Raw genomic sequence first — 20,000 nt, forward strand, 5'->3', positions numbered from 1 at the left:
CTGCCATTGCTGCCTTGGCTGAGAACATCCCTGGAGGTGGTGTCCCTGGAGAAGACTACCCTATCTTGGCCTCTGTCCCTGACACCGGATTCGACTGCAACGCCCAGAATGTCCCTGGATATTACGCCGACACTGACGCTGAAGCTGGCTGCCAGGTCTTCCACATCTGCCAGGACAGACCCAATGGACGCCGTCAGCAGGACTCCTTCCTCTGCCCCAACGGAACCATCTTCAACCAACAGTACCTCGTCTGTGATTGGTGGTTCAACTTCGACTGCGCTGATGCTGAATCCTTCTACTCCGTCAACGAACTCATCGGAGTTCAGCCTTATGGTTATGCCAATGGAAATGGAAACGGTAACGGAAACAATGGTTATGGCTCCAATGGAAACGGTAATGGAAATGGTAGAAGGAATGGAAAGCAAAACGGTAATGGAAATGGCAACGGTTATAGCTCAAATGGAAATGGTGCAGCTTCTGCTCCTAGCGATGCCTATGGCGCTCCATCTGCTCCTTCAGAATCTTATGGAACTCCTTTCTAAAGTCATACCAAATAAGCAGCTAAAAATATATGTGTGTGTAAGATTTTGATGCCAATGACAATTATTTGGAAATTTTGATCGATAATTGCTTTTAATCTTTTATTTTTGATAATCTTTTATCATTTTATTTCTTTCTAATTTTCTTCTTTTCTATATTAAGACGTGCTGTTATCATATATATATTTTTTGTATAATAAAAATGAATGAAGTATATTGATTTTGATTTACATGTTAAACTGTTTCCTTCATAATAGAATGGATTTGCAAATAGAGCAAAATTTTTAACGATCGCTATCGCTATAATACTTATGTATTTTTTGTGCTTGTGGGTATTTTTGTGAAGCGAATAATATTTAGGCAGGTGTCATTGTTTATTTGCTTAATGTCCCAGCTGGCAGGCGAAACTACTACATTTTGAAATAGATTTATGAAAGTGTAAATGGTCAAGTATTTAATGTTTGCGTACGCATGATGTTAACTGCCAAAGCATTATTGATTATTTGGTAACGGATAATATGACTTATTGTGTAACACATAACTTGCCTTTTCAGTATTTTAAAAGACAGTCTAAAATTCCTAATACTTATAATATGTAAACTAATGGTCAAATGATATATACGTGCTAATAAAAATTTTCTTAGATGATACCTCAAATATTTATTTTAATATTGTTACTATTCTTAAAATATTTTATTTTTCCTTATTTCCTTTCCTCACTGGGCTTTTTTCTCTGTTGGGGCCCCTGGGCTTATAGCATCCTGCTTTTCCAACTAGGGTTGTAGCTTAGCATTTGATAATAATAATAATGATAATAAAAAGAACATTTGATAATTAGGGAAGAACGAAGAGAATATTTAATATCACGAATTAGTTGAGACATTTTCAAGAATTACAACCAAGGGTGGTCTTAATGCTTTTCCCATGTGACCTTACCTGTCTGAGAGTGAGATGGGTCATTCATCTTGTGGTAACCACGTTTTATTGTGTAATGGAAGCGCTCGACTGATAAATTTATAATAATGTAATATTTCTTTTTTACAGTAGAGGTAAAGATGTTAAATACCTTCGAATCAACATCCTCTGTAAAATGTGTTGAGGAACTTAACTTCCTGAATTTTATAGGTGGCAATTTCAACTATTTTTTTTTTTTTATATATATATTTAGTTAGATTTCTGCAACCGGGTTTCATGATTGTTTCAATGTGTGAATTTTTTAATTAATTTTGTTTCAACATAATCTATAGTTTTATATTATTAAGAAATTTCGAATAGAATTTCTTTTCCACCACTCAAACACTAAAAATGTGCCACTAACGGTTCACTGTAGGCATTAGGCTACTTAGGGTTCAGCCTGATATTCTTTCTGTAGGTCTTGGTTCGGCCGCAGCGAGCGCTGCGATCGTCGAGATAGAGGCACGATTGGGCGGCAAGGCAGTGGCTAAACGATGTATGGCCACACCGGGAGTGACTATAGTCCATTTCTTTTAGCGAGACATATTTGCACAGACTCGCAGCGGTGCCCTTTTAGCTCGGAAAAGTTTCCTGATCGCTGATTGGTTGGACAAGATAATTCTAACCAATCAGCGACCAGGAAACTTTTCCGAGCTAAAAGGGCAAATATGACTTGCTAAAAGAAATGGACTATAGTCTCTCAAGCCTTCTCACTCTCAGCAGTCATGACGCAATCGAGTTTGAGTAAGAAAGTTCTTCTTATTGAAAATCTAGGTGTTAAACCTGGCAATAAATTATACAGTAGAATTTGGAGTTATAATTTTTAGTAAGTAGACAGAGGGAAAAGTGTATTTTACAATTTATATTACCAGTCTCGTTAATACGAAAGTTAATTTTACGTTTATTTAAACATGACACAACAGTCTTTTGATTCTTTGTTAGCAATACAATATTTGAAGATAGGCTCATAAAACAAAAGACGAAATATAGGCACCCTCGTTCTCTCTCTTACCAGGCAATATTCTTGCTTTAAATGTGACTAGTTCGTGAAATTATATTGCCCCTTTTATTTAAAGGTTTAAAAGGTCACTCATGAATGGCAGAGGCAAGGGACAGTGACATTGCCCTAGCAATCAGAACAATGCCCTAGAGACTGACCATATATTATATGATCAGCGCCCAAGCCTCCTCTGCACCCAAGATAGGACCAGGGAGAGCCAGGCAGTGGCTGCTGATGACTCGGCAGATAGACCTATAGGCTCCCCCAAACCCCCCAACCTTAGCTCACAAGGATGGTAAGGTTGCAGACACTAATGGTACTAACGAGTCTGAGCAGGACTCGAACCCCCGACTAGGAAACACCAGGCAGAGACGTTACCGATCAGGCCACAGCAACCTGAATTAACAAGTATTTGCATAAAGTATATTGTTTAAACATATAACCGAAAGTTTTTAATTTGAAATTTCCGTACTTTAGGTTTTCTGTGGTTATCATTCCAGCCGTTGGTTGGAAATTCTCTCTCTCTCTCTCTCTCTCTCTCTCTCTCTCTCTCTCTCTCTCTCTCTCTCTCTCTCTCTATATATATATATATATATATATATTTATATATATACTGTATATATAAACATTCTTAAAAGAAATTAAATGGTGACGCTTTCTGATAAATAGGTTGCATCACACGAAAAAGGCACACTCACTATATTAACTTGCAATCCATCTGCAATTGATTACCTATATCTTACCAATGTTATTTTAACACAATGTTATTTATATATATATTGGATTACGAGGAGCCCCCCAAATGCTCTCTTGAACATCTCCCCAATAAACTTCAGTAATCATGTGTAGAAACGAACAACTGAATGCGTACCCCTTCGGGAACTGATGCCAAATGGTGTGGTCTTGAGTGAAGACGCGAGAAGCTGCCGTGGTTTTTTTAAAACATGTTTCATAGCTTGACGGCAGCAGCAGAGGTTTTCGGCTGCATGCTCGCTCAGTGTGGCCGTGCGCATCTTACGTTTCAAATTGCGTGGTAATCTCTTCCCTGCAACCTCTAGTGATCTGTGTGGCTGATCCCTAAGAATGGAACTGGAGAGACTAGGCTTGAGTATGGCAGCCATTTGAATTAACAGCCATTGAAAGACAGACAGGATATGACAATCGGATTCCGGCCTTACAGATCCCAAGGGAATAATCTAAAAGATGGAGTTAGCAAAGGGAAGAGGTCAAACTTGTTCTGGTATGCAGTGTTCCTTGATAAAGATTCACATGAACTGTTTCTTTGTCAGGTAGACAAATGCAGAACAAGCAAGTTCAACTACTTCCAGTATGCAGTGTACCTTGGAAAGGAATTCATGGTACTGGAATAGTGGAACAGGAAGAGTTGAATAGAAGAGAAGAGATTAGGCTTGAGAATGGCAGCCATCTGAATTAACAATCTTGAGAGGTAGACAGGATATAGCAAGTGGATTCCGGCCTTCCAGATCTCGAGAAAATAATCTATAATATGGGCTCAGAAGAGGGAAGAGGTCAAACTTGTTCTGCTATGCAGTGTTCTTTGATAAAGATTCACTTGTACTCTTTCTTTGTCGGGTGGACAAATGCTGAACAAACAAATCTGACTACTACTAGTATGATTTGTCCCTTGGAGAAGAATTCGTAGTACTGGAATAGTGGAACAGAAGAGACTAGCCTTGAGAATGGCAGCTATCTGTATTAGCAGCCATTGAGAGACAAACAGGATATGTCAAGTGGATTCAGGCCTTCCAGATGTCGATGAAATAATCTTTAAGATGGACTCAACAGAGAGAAGAGGTCAAACTCGTTCTGGTATGCAGTGTTCCTTGATAAAGATTCACTTGTACTGTTTCTTTATCAGGTGAAGAAAAACAGAACAAACAAGTCTACTTCTAGTAGTCTGTGTCCCTTGGAAAAGAATTTATTGTACTGGTGCAGTGGAACAGGAAGAGTGGAACAGAAGAGACCAGTCGTGAGAATGGCAGCCTTCTGAATTTATAGTTATATCATTTTTCTTTACAGAGTAGAGATAAAGATGTTAACTACGGTCGAGACAGTATTCTTTGTAAAATGCCTTTAGGAACTCAACATCTTAAATTTGAAAACTGTAAATTTTAGGTAATTTTGTTTAAATTTAGTTAGATTTCTGCAACTTAATTTCATAATTATTTCAATATGTTAATTTTCTAATTAATTCCTGTTATATTTTTTAAAAGAATCAAATAAATTTGTCTTTTTTGTCACTAGAACACCAGAAGTATCACCGTAGCTATGAGTCTCTCTCTCTCTCTCTCTCTCTCTCTCTCTCTCTCTCTCTCTCTCTCTCTCTCTCTCTCTCTCTCTCTCTCTCTCCGAGTTCCATTCTTTACTTGGACAAAGAAGGATAAAACTGATTTAGGTACCTCCTTCCCTAGTGATCTTTGTGGGTGCATTTAAGTTACGAGAGAAGAAGAGAAGACTCCCTAGGTGGGTAGTGAGTTCAATAGTCTCCAGTGTCTCAACTGAAGATATTATTTAAGGATCTTGGTTGCGTTCTTTCGGTTCCTAGCTACACATGCTATTTATCCTTCTACTTCCATTCTTCTTCCTTTCTCTAATCTTGCCATCTAGCCTCTTCTAACTTTTAACTCATACTCTTAACCATAGTTTTACTCTAAGTGTACTTGGGCGCTCAATCGCATCTCAGTTCCAGCACTGGGCCCCGTAGCCCTAATCTATGTGTCCCCCTCCCCAAAGAAAAAGACAGACAAAAGCCAATAGACATGTGCGCATTGTTCTTTTAAAAGGTTATCTTAAAATCGGGATAGGCTAACCACTAGGTTATCCCTGCCCTTCCCTTTCTTGCTAGTGCCAGGATGATTGAAAACTCAAATTGTGCATCTACCGTGGTGATGGTCTAGCACAGATACTGTTGAGAAGACGTTTGGAATTTTGATTTATTATTATTAGCTGAAAAGTATAATCTAACAAGAAATTAAAGCCTTAATAGTATTTTCAAACAATTCTTCTCTTTCCATGGAAAATCTAGATTTTCTGGCCATTGGATGTATTGTTTTAGATAAGCCGTCAATTTTTTCTTTATGTCAAAAGATTTTGATTAACTATATTGAAAATAAATCCCCTTCCCCAAGTAATGTGTGGCAAGTGTAATCCCATTTAGCTGGATTATAGTAGTAAAGGTATTGTAAAACCGAGTTATTTTATAGACTAAATCCACTCCAAACTCTTAGGATTACTGATAAGGTTAAACAATAAAATATCTGAACACAAACTGTCCACCTCTAATAATGATTTGAATATAATAGGAAATGTTCTTAGCTAAGAAATATTTCTTGGTGTGTAACTCAGAATTATATTAGAGTGTTTATTTTAGTAATTTCATCGATTGCGTTTGGACCTTTGCAAAATTTATACGTTTATTCACTAATAATGTTTTATTTATTCTAGGAAAACTATATGATTTATTCCATTTTTTATCAAGGGAAACGGTTAAAATAATCTTAATTTCTTTGCAGTTTATTTACAAAAATATACATTTTGTCTAATATGTACATTCATTCAGCGTCATAGAGTAACATACCATAAAATGGTAGGGATGAGTTAGGTGCGCATGAATTGTCTTTTGTTTAAAAGACGATGATACACAACTAGAACGATATTTTGCTCTGAGTAACCTATTGCAGTTTCTTAGTTGACTCCTTAGAAAGGAGCGGCATAGGATTCAGATGGATCAGCTGGAGCTGCGAAGCCGTTACTAAGACCAGAGGGTGCACCATTTCCATTTGAGCCATAAGCATTGCCATTTCCATTTCCGTTGTTTCCATTCTTCTTTCCATTACCATTGCCATTCTTTTTTCCATTTCCATTACCGTTTCTCTTTCCATTTCCGTTTCCATTTGAACCATATCCATTGTTACCGTTTCCGTTACCATTAGAACTGTAGCCGTTATTGCCATTCCCGTTACCATTTCCATTGGCATAACCATAAGGCTGAACTCCGATTAGTTCGTTGACTGAATAGAAGTCCTCAGCATCAGCGCAGTCGAAGTTGAACCACCAATCACAGACGAGGTACTGTTGGTTGAAGATGGTTCCGTTGGGGCAGAGGAAGGAGTCCTGCTGGCGGCGTCCATTGGGTCTGTCCTGGCAGATGTGGAAGACCTGGCAGCCAGCTTCAGCGTCAGTGTCGGCGTAATATCCAGGGACATTCTGGGCGTTGCAATCGAATCCGGTGTCAGGGACAGAGGCCAAGATAGGGTAGTCTTCTCCAGGGACACCACCTCCAGGGATGTTCTCAGCCAGGGCAGCAATGGCAGGATCTACTCCATAGGCATTTTTTGGGGGACCATAGGCACTGCTTGGTGGGGGACCATAGCCGTTGGAAGGAGGACGCTGATCAGCGGCTGTTAAGGCTAGAAGAGCTATGGAAAATAATTTTTATATTAGTTTTTACAAGTTGATAATATTTTTCTAGTTCTTATAACTACTATGAATAGTTGAGTTACATATACATGTGCTTTTGCATGTGGCCGTTGCAGGTATGGAATGAATTCTATATTAATTGGAGTGGCTTTATATAAATAGCTGTAGGAGTTTTTAGGTAATTTTGAAATGTTTTAGTGAATTTAGTTCCAACTACTACTTTATAATGGATCATAATATTGTTTTTTTATAATCAGCATTAGGTAATATTTTCTTTAATTATATTTATGAAAATCTTATTATATATGAAAGTAACTGTGTTAATTATCAGATATTAGAACTCACCACAGACGATAAGACCCTTCATGGTTGCTATGCTTTGGGTAGAAGACTTTATGCTTAGACAGGAGCAGAGCGAATATGGTGAAAGACGTTTCAATCGAAGTTTATATACGAACCTCAACAGAAGGTGGTCTATTGCTCCTCCCACATGACCTTGCCTTCCTTTTGACTAAGTGGGTCATGCGTTGTGTTGCTTGTGTCCATGAAGATCCTTTCATCAAGTATATATATATATATATATATATATATATATATATATATATATATATATATATATATATATATATATATATATATATATATATTTTTTTTTTTTGTGGAAGCTTCTATAATTGAGTTAGGAATCACAGTCCTCTTACCGTTTCATGAGTGTAGGAATAGTTAACTTTAAGTTTGCCAACATTCATAATAGGAATTGCGTTTATGGATAAGTTTTGAAATTCACATATGATGAATAGGTGACTTTCTCTGTAAAATAAAGAATTCATGTAAGTTATATTCTTATATATGAATTTGATATTTGTTGCATTTAGGAATGTTTTTGTTCTTTAATTTATAGCTATTTCATTGTTTTTAGTTTTATGTTTGTCTATCGTTTTAATCGTTTTTTTGACTGGTTTATCATAAATTTTCGAATACCCTTATTTTTAGAAATACGGGTAAAAGTTGTATATGTTGATTAGGTAAAACCCTTTACCTTTATATCACCTAAGATTGTTATCAGAACACACCATTCATACTTTGTGTTTCAATTTTACTAACTGTATATAAGTATTTGTACGTTTTATTTTATTACTTTCTTAAGATGAATAATCATCATATCCGTTTCATTACACTCAGTTGGGGTCATCACTCCGGTTTATTTCGTATTCTTTGCTTGGATGCAGGTGTCGTTTTCAGAAACCTCAACATTTTTTCATTTAATTAAAGTGCCTTTGAAATATTTTCTTAAGAGTTCTTTCATACCTTAACGTTGAATATATATATATATATATATATATATATATATATATATATATATATATATATATATATATATATATTTTTTTTTTTTGGGGGGGGGGGAGCAGCAAATAAATTATAATGACGTTGCAATTACAGATATCCTTCAATTTTATCTTTTTGTTGCCTGAACCTTCAATATTCGAGATGGTCTGGTTTCAATTCTACAAATTATCAAGGTTAATAGATCATTTTAGTTAACGACTAACCATCGTCAAAGCCATACGTTTTCATTTCGTAATTCATATGGTATAAAGATTTATGTGCAATAGTCAAATAACCTATGCTACAAATATGTGTGATATATTTTGTGAAAGATTAAAGTGCGAACGTTTCTCTACCCCCTCCCCTACATATGTAAGACCATTTCCGAAAAATCTCCAATTGGGGTACATAAGCATCCTTTTCAGGATACCTAGCCGCTGTTACGTTATACAATACATTCCTATTTTAAAATGGTCTATGATTTGTGCTTATATTGGACGCTTTTCTTTTTTGCTTTTGTTGTTAGGATTTAAAACCGTGAATATTAATATTTCAAACTATATAGTCTTTTCTATAACTATTTCTGGTCTAAAATATAATTTATATATAGTAATTTGTCTAGCAGAGTTTGTCTTAAGTTATATTCATCTACAAGAAAATTGTCTAAGGTGCAATTTGTCAAAAAAATTATTTGTATCAGCCGTATATATATATATATATATATATATATATATATATATATATATATATATATATATATATATATATATATATGTGTATATATATATATTTATATGTATATATATATATATTTATATATGTATATAATTCATTAGAAGGGGCTAGGGTTCGATCCCAAGTATGAGGTAGAAATTGATTTCTATTTGAGCACGATATTGTGTTGATATTTATCCATATTGACTCATTAGGGGTAATTTGAATGAATTATTATCAATTGTGTCACCTGGTGGGCCGGGAAGTCGGGGAAAGCTCGCTGGTAAAGAGACTGATGTCTCGCCAGGTAAATCCTGAACTGCAAATTAGCAGTTAGGTTCCGAGTTCTTTTAAGGCTTCTGGTGACATGTTTGGAAGCGACCTGGCCTTTCGTTCCATATTTAACCAGTTGATAATTGATCTTCGAAGTTTACAAACATTAGCGATACAACGTCTGGTAAATGTTCTGTTGTATTCATTTTTAGAACTTTGTTTATCCTCTTCAAATGGATAGAAATGCATGAAAATTCAGGGCCTGCCACAAAACATACGCGGACGGGACAAAGTATTTCAGGCAAGCCTTGCTGGACACTTGCACTTACGTCTTCATCAGACAGGACAGTCACCGCCCGCCGCTCTCACGTCCTTACAAAGGGCCCTATCGCGTGCTGATAGAAACACCAAAGGTGTCTCGTGCTTCTCTTTTTAGTTCAAATTGTATGAATATTGAATTTAAAAGTGTATTTACCAAGTGACTAGGATTGAAACATATTTCGGGCTTATATTTAACTGACTAGTTGATAAGAATCATTTATTCCTTAAAATTAAGGAATGTTGCTTAGTTAACATTCTTGTTGGAAACGTTAGTTATGAGTTTATGCTTTTATACTTCTGAAGATTGTGATTCTGAAAAGTGAAAAATTTTGCATGGTTGCTTTCATATAATTCATTACGCTCAACAGAAAAATGGACTTGAAGGTCTATTTTTGTAATATACTAAGGCATAAACTTTTACTTCACAAAAACATAGATTTTCTACATAGTCATCATATGGTAATAGAGCAAATGTAGCTGTTATTTGGTTTTAAATAGGTACAAAAATAATAATTGAAGTTTATTATAGGAAATATAAGTTATCTAGATAATAGTCCTTGGTCTGCTATAAAAAAAGAACTATATATTTTTTTTTTTGGGGGGGGGGGGGAGCGAAATTTGCCACCAACCCTGAATGCCCTTGAGGAGCAACACTACAAACAATGGGACACTACCTACAAGGGTGCCCATTGAGTCCCCATTGCTCAGGTCAAACCTCAGAGAGGCAAATGACATTACCCATCTATGGGTTCGACATTGGCTTGATAAGATATGATGATGACTAGGATAATATAAGAAACCTTTAAAGTCACATGCTTGAATTGTCTTGGATCCTGACATTTAAATGCAAATATACAATATTTGCTTACCATTTCTAATAGTTTTCAAACGTTCCCCGTAAAAATGAGGTGTATAGGAGTCGGAGTGGTCAGTTGGAGCTCCCAAACCGTTGTTAAGAGCAGAAGCTACACAGATTGTATTTGAGCATAGGCATTGCCTTTCTATTTCCATTGTTTTCATTCTTCTTTCCATTTCCAATATCAATCTTATCTCCCTTTCCATTATCATTCTTTCCATATCCGTTCACATTTGAGCCATATCTATTGTTTCCGTTACCAATAGAGGCTGTTGTTGCCTTTACCATTTCCATTGGCATAACTATAAGTCTCAACTCCGATGAGGTCATCGAAGGACTCCGCATCAGCGCAATCGAAGTTGAACCACCAATCACAGACGAGGTTCTGATGGTTGAAGATGGTTCCGTTGGGGCAGAGCAAGGAGTCCTGTTGGCATCGTTCACTGTCTTTCCTGGCAGATGTGGAAGATCTAGCAGCCAGCTTCAGCGCTAGTGTCAGTTTAATATCTAGTGATATTCTGAGCGTTGCAGTTGATTATGGTGTCAGGGACAGAGGCCCAGATATGGTGGTCGTCTCCAGGGACACCACCTCCAGGGACGTTCTTACAAGTCTAGGAGAGAATTCTCTGCCATAGCGATCAGTTAAGCTCACAAGCAAAATAACAGTGACCAAAAGTGACGGAGGAGCAATTGACAATATAGTTAACAATGCTTCCATTGCTAGATGTATTCCATAGGCTTTTCTTGGGGGGCCATCGGCACTGGTAGGTGGCGGGCCGTAGCCATTGCTTGGTAGACGCTTATCAGCCTTATCAGCAGCTGCCAAGGCTAGAATGAATAAATGTAGAAAGTATTTATACTTTCAAGTTAGTGTTTTTCCAGTAGTATATACGCAAATATATTGTCACAATAATCTACTTGTTTTTGTGACTGCAATGGTTTATATAGTTTTGCGATTGTGATATGAATACATGGAATTCAGTTATTATTGTATTTTAGTGAATTGTTAATCAAATCATTGCTTGATTATAAAACACTAGCGTTCACCTGTCATTGAGAATATTTAAAGTCATTTAGCAATGTTAATTTTTATTAATTTTCTGTAATTTCAGTTCTTACTTAGACATGTTAAAATGAGTATGCCATTGTACATACGTAGCACACGCAGATTATGAATAATGTGTATGAATATTGCAATTATTACCACAAACGACAAGAAATCTCATAGTATTTTTAGTAGAGGACCTTATGCTTCGATGATGATAAGCTGAATGTGAGGCGAGACGTTTCAGTCAAGTTTTTATACGATTTTTAACCAGTGGTGGTCTTGTACTCCTCTTATTTAATCTTGCTTTTCATATGACCGAGTTGGTTATCCATCGTGCATTACATTTTATCTGTACTTTGTGATCGTGTCATCACTTATAGCAGTTGAAGCCTCCTGTATCTAATGTGAAATCCCAGTCCCATTTACTTTTCCTGAGCCCAAAGGATATTAGCTTTTAGTTCCCAAAAAGCTTAATATAAATTCCCTCTGTGGATAATGTTTATTAATGAAAATAAGTAAATTCTCCCAATTTTGAAAACACCTTGTTTAATTTCATGTTTAATGTGTACCTTTTAGGTGGTTTTATTTTGGTGTATTTAAAAAATAATTTCAATACATTCTGTTTCTCGTTTTCATGTCTGTTGTGTTATACAGAAACATGTCTTAGCTAGCATTTCAACAATAACTTGGAACTAGGTAATTTTAAGTCTGGCTGTATATTTGATATGAAATCATTGAAAGTACTGTATTTACTTAAGATATCTTCTGCTGTGTTTTTGTGTCAGTCTTTTGTGTCAGTCTATTTTATATGAGTATCCTTATTTTTTTTCAATTTTTGCCTAACTGGAACTAATTATACTAGACTCAGCGTTGATCTTTCTCTCCAATAAATGACCATATATCATTTTTTGCAAGACATATACCCAAAATATTATAAACTTGTAACTCTATAAGGATTATTTAATATTGTGAAATATAAAATATTCTTGAAATTTTGTTCCAATAACGCTTGAGAGCAGAGAGCTCCATCAGTAGTTTTTCTTAGGAATATTGATCCATTACTTTCTATGATATAAACATGTATAGATCCTTAGAGTACTTGATTTGATTGGGTAATATTTCTTTAGGTAAATCATATCAGAAGTCTCTTCAAAATTTATTCTACAAAAATACTTGTTATATGTACAAACTATACCTAGACCGGAACCATCTTCAGAAAAGTGATTCTTTTAAATAAGGTGTAAAGTGTTCTTTGTCGGTAGGATTGCTGTCGTTGGGAAAGAGTTTGTCATTTTAGAATGGAGCTCCATAGGATTCAGAGGGAGCACCATATCCATTGCTTGGCGCAGCAGGTGCACCATAGCCGTTGCTTGGTGCAGATGGTGCACCATTTCCATTTGAACCATAGCCATTGCCATTGCCATTTCCATTACCGTTCTTCTTTCCATTTGTTCTGCCGTTGCCATTACCGTTCTTTCCATTCTTTCTGCCATTGCCATTACCATTCTTCTTACCATTTCCATTTCCGTTGGAACCATAACCATTGTTTCCATTGCCATTACCGTTTCCATTAGAACTATATCCATTGTTTCCGTTACCATTTCCATTGCCATTAGAAGCATAGCCGTTGTTACCATTGCCGTTACCATTTCCATTGCTCTTAGAAGCATAGCCGTTGTTACCATTGCCGTTACCATTTCCATTGGCATAGCCATAAGGCTGGACTCCAATGAGTTCGTTGACTGAGTAGAAGTCTTCAGCATCAGCGCAGTCGAAGTTGAACCACCAATCACAGACGAGGTACTGTTGGTTGAAGATGGTTCCGTTGGGGCAGAGGAAGGAGTCCTGCTGACGGCGTCCACTGGGTCTGTCCTGGCAGATGTGGAAGACCTGGCAGCCAGCTTCAGCGTCAGTGTCGGCATAATATCCAGGGACATTCTGGGCATTGCAGTCGAATCCGGTGTCAGGGACTGAGGCCAAGATAGGGTAGTCCTCTCCAGGGACACCACCTCCAGGGATGTTCTCAGCTAGAGCAGCAATGGCAGGATCTACTCCATAGGCATTTTTGGGGGGACCATAGGCACCGCTTGGTGGGGGACCATAGCCGTTGGAAGGAGGACGCTTATCAGCAGCTGCCAAGCTGAGAAGAGCTGGAATAAGAATCAAGATTATTTCTTTGCCAGGTTTTGGAGTGAGAAATAATATATAGGTTTTATAATCATGTGTTACATATGTTTTTGCGTTATACATCGTTAAAGCAAGGTTGAAATTTTTACTCTAAACCATAATATATATACATCAACATCTTATTTATTTAGTTTAGTAAATATTAATAGGCCACCTTTTTAACTGAAAGTCTCTTAAGTATCACCAACATTGGTAGTTGAAATGGGTAAGAGCCACGAGTGAGTAATTTGGAACAAATTTTTCAAAAGAAGATTTTATAACTTACCCAAAACTGCGAGACCCTTCATGGTTTGTTTGCTGGACAATATGGAGAACTTGTTCTTAGAAAAGAATCAGATGATCTTGTGATGGTTTGAGTGCAGACTTCGTATATATACCGGCAGTCGTGTATGACGTCCCCCGAGCGTTCTTAGCGCCTCCTCTGTGACCTTGCTGGTCAGGTCCAAAGTGAGATTGGGCTTCGCGTGACCACTGCTATGGAGTTGTTACATATTTTTTTTTATGTTACTGGAGAACATAGGTTTATATGTATATATTTTGTTTTGATTCTACTAATCTATAGATATGTATGTAAGGTTATTACTTTTCATTTTGAGAACTTTTGATTACAACTCTTTCTCTCTCTCTCTCTCTCTCTCTCTCTCTCTCTCTCTCTCTCTCTCTCTCTCTCTCTCTCTCTCTCTCTCTCTCTCTCTCTCTCTTTCTCTCTCTCTTTATGTGTAAGGTTTGTTCACATGCAATTTTGAAATGAAATTGTAACTTGTGCCGAAATCGAAATTTAGTTCAAATTATGATCTTACCAGTAGTATACTGAGTGATGTTTTAGAATTATAGTTTTTATTCTCATTGGGTTTGTTTGTAGTATTTGTTATACTAATTCTGCTATACAGTATTATGTACTGGCTACTTTGAAAATTTTAAATGAAGTCTCTCTTTATATTAATTTCTATGCTTATTCTGTCTTAAATCTTTCCATGTATAATCTGATGTTTGCTGTTATTCTTTTAGTGACAGTGGACGTCAGCTTCTTAAAGTTGAACGTTTTTCTGTTTTCTAACGTAAATCTATCTATTCTTTTTTTTTTTTTTTTTTTTTTTTTTTTTTTTTTTTTTTTTTTTTTTTTTTTTTTTTTTTCCGCATACTCGCAGTACCATGATGATATCTCACCATCTCCTAAAGGTCTAATAGATACTGTGAATCTAGGAAATGAAATGTGTTGTGATTATTCCAAATGACAATACGTAACACTGCTTTCTTGCAGTATTTCCAGAATGTTTTAAGGTCATCCAATTAAATGAATTGTTCCAAAGGTGCACAGAATCACTTTAGAGAACGAAATACAGTAACCTTTCGACAAATGTTTAAATTGGAAAGGAATCAACTGGGTAGCGAGGGCGTGAAATTTTGTTTTAGTATTTATGGGCTGTATTTTTTGTACCTTGTCCTGTCAAGATGATCCGGAATGGCTGAAAAGATTTATACCGTCGTATTAAATTCTACACAAAATGACTTTACTTCTTTATATCCCAGTCGAATATTTAAGACATAGTTTTTAGTTTTTTTGTGAAAACTTTGAAAAATCTTTGTTGAATGTCCTTCGATAAAATGTCGGGAAATGTTGGGATCCATTAGTGAAACTTTCTGAATTTTGGACAATGGACAAATATACCAAATTTTTCAATGTAGGTATTTAATGCCTTTCTATACATTATTTTCAATAGCTCCAAGCAAAATGGTTATTATAGTAAAATAACTGTCAAGATGTGCAATATATACAACGTAACATGCTATTAGATAACGTATAAGTTACCCTATAATGTGAGTAAAATAATATAATAGTCATGTTTTCGTATAAGATTAACAAAATAGCCCCCAAAGCAATTGTGATATATGTGATTTCGATTTTTATTCACGAACAAGTGTGCTATATCAAGTATTTGTTTTGAAAATATAAAAAACTATGAATTATCCATCAAGATTAGTTTTTTATTGAAAAAAAAAATCAATTATAAACTACACACTTATATTCTAAGTATGATAGAAAGGCCTCTTTTGTGTTTGTTGGTGATTTCAATGTTCACATTGGGAGTGGTTAAATTCAGTTTCTCCTATACTAATCGCCATGGTTAAGAATTTTGAGGTTTGCCTCTGAATTAGGCTGTGATAAAATCATATGTGAAGCTACTCGCAGGTCTGGTAAGTGTGGACCTCGTATACACCGACTCCCCTTGTACAAGTAATGTTGGTTCTGCAGTTGGGACATATGAGCATGCCTTGATTTCATTAGTAGTGAAGACTGAGCAGCCTGTCCCTGATGAATCATACTTATGTAAGATTTTCATAAAATCTTATGCAGACTGGAATGGCATTTTGAGTGGTTTTTGTGTGGTTGAATTGGTCTCAGTTGTATGATAGTGTTGATCATGTTGTTCCTTTGAATGGGAATCTAGTCAACATAATTGGGAGGCGTATCCCTTCTCGTGTGCTAAGGTACGAGCGAAAGACGAACAATGGTTCACTGATGATTGTTGACCTCCGTATGGTTTTTGGAAGGGTAACAGATTAGATTTGACTTGTAATAATTATTTTTAGCTTAGAGTTTTTGATCAGTGAGATTATGCCTCAACTGAAAAAGAATACAATTAAACCGCTAAAAGAAACCCTTTCTGGTACAAGCCAGGAAAATACATTAAGTGGTTGGCTACCCTTAAATATGCACTCTGGTGTAAATGCAACAGTTCCTCCGTCACTTAAATCAGATGGCTCTGTCCCTCACTTTCAAAAAGAAAAGGCAACCCTTTTGGCTGATGCGTTTGGCAGTAAGGGAGTAATGAGAAACTTGATCTTCCTCATTCCTTGGTTCCTGAGGCAAAACTAACTAATTTAGCTTTTTAATCTCGTGAAATTAAAGCTCTTGATTGATCTTGATGCTTATGGAGGTGTAGACCCAAATTGGTTGTTTTCCTTTTATTTTATAAAGACTGCAGATTTCTTAGTTCCAAAGTTATCTGTTATTTTGCACAATTTAGCAAGAAGTTGAGCTTTTGGCACTTGTTGGAGAATTGGTAATGTTACTCCACTATGTAAATGCGTTTGTAGTAGCTGATGTCCAACTGATTACCGCCCAATTTCCATAACTCCCATATTATCTAACGTTTTTGAACATCTTTTTGCAAAACGTCTAAATAGGTTAGCTGGAGGTAATCATCTGTTCCTCGTTTGTAATTTGTAATATTTCTTTAACTCTGTATGACTCAAAATTTTATGTGTGATTCTCGACAGCAAGTTTAATTTTGAGAAACACATTAGGTCGGTCTGTCTTCAATTGCACAAAAAATTGTCTTATTTAGAAAGTATTAGGAGATTTTCGGGGATCTATCTATTCTGAAGAAGTGTTTTAATTCTTCCATTTTACCTTGTATCGAGTATTGTTCTCTTGTCTCATCTTCAGCTACCGATTCTTATAATTTGTTGGACTGGAACTTACGGTTTTTTAGATTTCTTATTCCTGATCAAGATATTAATCTCTGGCACCATCATTCAATTAGTTCATTATGCATGTTGCATAAGATTTTTCATAATTCTGACCATCCTTTACACTGATTTTTTTCTGGACAGTACCATCCTGTTTGTAATACTACGTATGCAGTTAATTCTGATAGTCACGCCCTCATCATGAGGCTCAATACTACACAGTATTCTAGAAGTTTTATCCCTGCTATGACTAAGTTGTGGAATGATCTTCCTAATCTGATAGTTGAATCGGTAGAACTTCAGAAGTTCAAACTTAAAGCAAATGTTTGTATGTTGAACAAGGTGACATGAGTCTTTTTGTAGTTTGTATATGGAAGATCTGTTTTAATGTTGACACTGCTCTTATAATATTTAATTCTAATTGTTCATTACTTCTTATTTAGTTAGTTAATTTCCTTATTTCCTTTCATCACTAGGCAATCTTCCCCTATTGGAGCCCCTGGGCTTACAGCATCTTGCTTTCCAATTAGGGTTGTAGCTTAGCTAGTAATGTTAATGATAATTATAATCTGTAATTTTACTATACAGAGATTTATTGAAGTACTTTAGATGTTACCTGTTGTATAAAACTTAGTACTTGAAACCATTTGGTCCAAAATATTATTGTTCACATTTGCAATTGCATAATTCAATGCAAAGAAGTCAAGCTTTAGAACAGGAACAGCAAGCACAATTTCCTTTACAAGAACACTTTATGAGATTAGAACTCATTCCATCCTCGGCTATTGTTATCCACATAGGTACCCAAACGTCTTTCTTTATCCTCTGTGGTCTGTCATTAGGAGATAGTATGGTCGACTGTACATATATACAAGGTGTCTAAATACCATATGTATTTAGGCTATTTGTATCATATGCTCTGTGATTGCATCCTGAAAATTAATTTATATTGCCTATATTTTATTTCATTTGACAAGGAAGCTGTTATACTATATATACTATATATTTCATCATTGTGTATAGCATCTAAGTTGTTTAAAAATCTAATTACAAAATAAACTGTTCATTTGTAAAAATATTCTGCACACCTCAGATTTGAAATAGGTATAAGAGACCACTTCTCTTGGTAGTATATGCTCAAAAGATAGGCCCTTCGTTGTGAAAAGTATTCGTCTTATATCATTTAAGATTAGAGATGTAACTTCTTTTGAGGAAACTTTTCTTACTGCCAAAAATATTTGCTTTGATATTGAAGACACTTCAGTTGCTCTAGAAACAGTGTTATTAATTCGTGCTTGTTCCATGGAGTAGCTTCAATACCAGAAGGTGGAAACTTAGAGTTGGTAATTCTGTTGTACGTGAATTTTCTCAACAATCAGCTAGAAGCATGTTATTATTAGAGAGTGAAGGAAACTCCTCTCTTCAAATGGTTGCGACTTTTGCAAATAAAATTGTTACTTTTTTTAAGTTCCTTAAAGCCTTATATCCTCTAACATTTCTTGTATGCCTTCTGGAAATATCAGTAATGTTGGCATCCCTTGAATTCCAATATCTTTAAAATGGTTCAGGATTTTTTTTAATGAAGTATTTATTTCTGCACTGAAACCAAATTCCTGCATCCTCTTTGCGTAAACTGTGTAAAGGTCGTTCAATTGGAATGTGTGTCCGGAGCTTCTCCTAATTCACTTTATATTTGATTTACAGTTTCAACCAAGGTTTTGGCCTTTACCATGTTGTTGTTAACATTATCATTAAGGTTGGTTGCTTTGTCTACAATAGGATCGATATCTGTTTCTATATTTCGTCAAACAAGTAAAATTATATTTGGCTTCCAAATCAACTAAATCATCTGATGAAAAACGGGCAAAAATATCTTTCTTCAATCTTAGAGATTTTTTCAGCACACTGCGTGGCATATGTAGTAAGTGTTCTTGTCCATGTTCGGCAGGAAAGGAAGCTACTACTCTCTGCGGTTAAGTTTTGTGCCTGCCTCTTTGATTGCCTTGTTTAACTGCATTCCCTTACTGATTCTGTCTTCCGTTTCCTGCCTTGGCGTTGTAGTTGATCATTGTTGAAATGTTTTGTGGCAATAAGCATTGTTATCTACAATTTGGTCGCTCTGTAGTTTCCATCTAATAGAATTTGCATGGCAGAGTTCCAAAAACCAAAAATGCTTCAACATTTTTCAAAAACATTTTAAAGCTTCCTTAGCAGAAAATCGTTTGCCTTTAGTTTGATGAATAATACCAATTATCTATAATATAAGGAGTAATTTTGTCCGCAAATTCTGTTAATACAGTGTTGAATTCCAATTTGCAAACAAATTTGTCAAGAAAACAGATATGGCCATAAAGATCATAATAAACGGTATTTTAGTTGGAGACATTAATCTTATATATTCCATTTATTATCTTAGAAAGTTTGGTATTGTCCGACTTGTAACACTTACCCCTAAATTTTAAGCTAATGGAGGCCGTTGAATTACGAGCAGCCCATTAAGTTTCCTGTGGTCTGATGAAGGAATGATATTTTTACATGTAAATGAATAGGATATTCACACTAATCCTTAGTTTGTGATAGTCACTTTTTTAAACATAGAAAAGAAGAAAGTGCTATTGACATCAGTATTAGTCGTGTTCTAATTTTATTGTACATACCAGGTAAGTTTGCTATTCAAATCATTTGGAAACATAACAGGGCGAGAGTTAAGACTTAAAACTGTACTGTACTGAAGGAATGAACAGGTTGAAGATGAACCCAGATCCCATGGTCGTTCTTTTCTTTGACTCCTCTGCGCTCAATCACGTTGATTGGGTTCCCCAGGTCAAATGTCAATAAGGAGTATAACCTTAAAGTTCTTTAAAG

The 20,000-nt window shown here is 35.7% G+C and overlaps 3 protein-coding genes across 3 annotated transcripts in view; 1 reads left to right on the forward strand and 2 right to left on the reverse strand.

Moving 5' to 3' along the window:
- The window catches only part of LOC137620572 (pro-resilin-like), a 1,562-nt gene extending 972 nt beyond the window's left edge, over window positions 1-590 (forward strand). The window contains exon 2 of the mRNA XM_068350827.1: window positions 1-590. This exon is cut by the window's left edge and continues 105 nt beyond it. Within this exon, the coding sequence (XP_068206928.1) occupies window positions 1-542 (542 nt within the window). The 3' untranslated portion in view covers window positions 543-590.
- Window positions 591-6,031: 5,441 nt separating this feature from the next.
- LOC137620575 (pro-resilin-like) lies at window positions 6,032-7,342 on the reverse strand. Its single transcript, XM_068350830.1, has 2 exons — window positions 7,279-7,342; window positions 6,032-6,932 (listed from the first exon to the last, which is right to left on the reverse strand). Exons 1-2 carry the CDS (start codon window positions 7,298-7,300, stop codon window positions 6,211-6,213), a joined length of 744 nt encoding a protein of 247 aa, XP_068206931.1. The 5' UTR covers window positions 7,301-7,342; the 3' UTR covers window positions 6,032-6,210.
- Window positions 7,343-10,961: 3,619 nt separating this feature from the next.
- Window positions 10,962-20,000, reverse strand: part of LOC137620816 (glycine, alanine and asparagine-rich protein-like) — a 19,733-nt gene continuing 10,694 nt past the window's right edge. The window contains exons 4-5 of the mRNA XM_068351265.1: window positions 12,803-13,193; window positions 10,962-11,254 (exon numbers count right to left, since the gene is read on the reverse strand). Coding sequence (XP_068207366.1) covers window positions 10,962-11,254; window positions 12,803-13,193 — 684 coding nt within the window. The remainder of the gene's footprint in view (window positions 11,255-12,802; window positions 13,194-20,000) is intronic.

The sequence above is a fragment of the Palaemon carinicauda genome, chromosome 27 (assembly GCF_036898095.1).
Source record: "Palaemon carinicauda isolate YSFRI2023 chromosome 27, ASM3689809v2, whole genome shotgun sequence".
Classification (NCBI taxonomy): Eukaryota; Metazoa; Arthropoda; class Malacostraca; order Decapoda; family Palaemonidae; genus Palaemon; species Palaemon carinicauda.

Bases quoted from the DNA above. Each gene is read 5' to 3' on its own strand.
- LOC137620575 (XM_068350830.1), bottom strand. From the start codon at position 7,300: ATGAAGGGTCTTATCGTCTGTG. The intron at 6,933-7,278 runs GTGAGTTCTAAT...TATTTTCCATAG, and splicing joins GAAGGGTCTTATCGTCTGTG to CTCTTCTAGCCTTAACAGCC.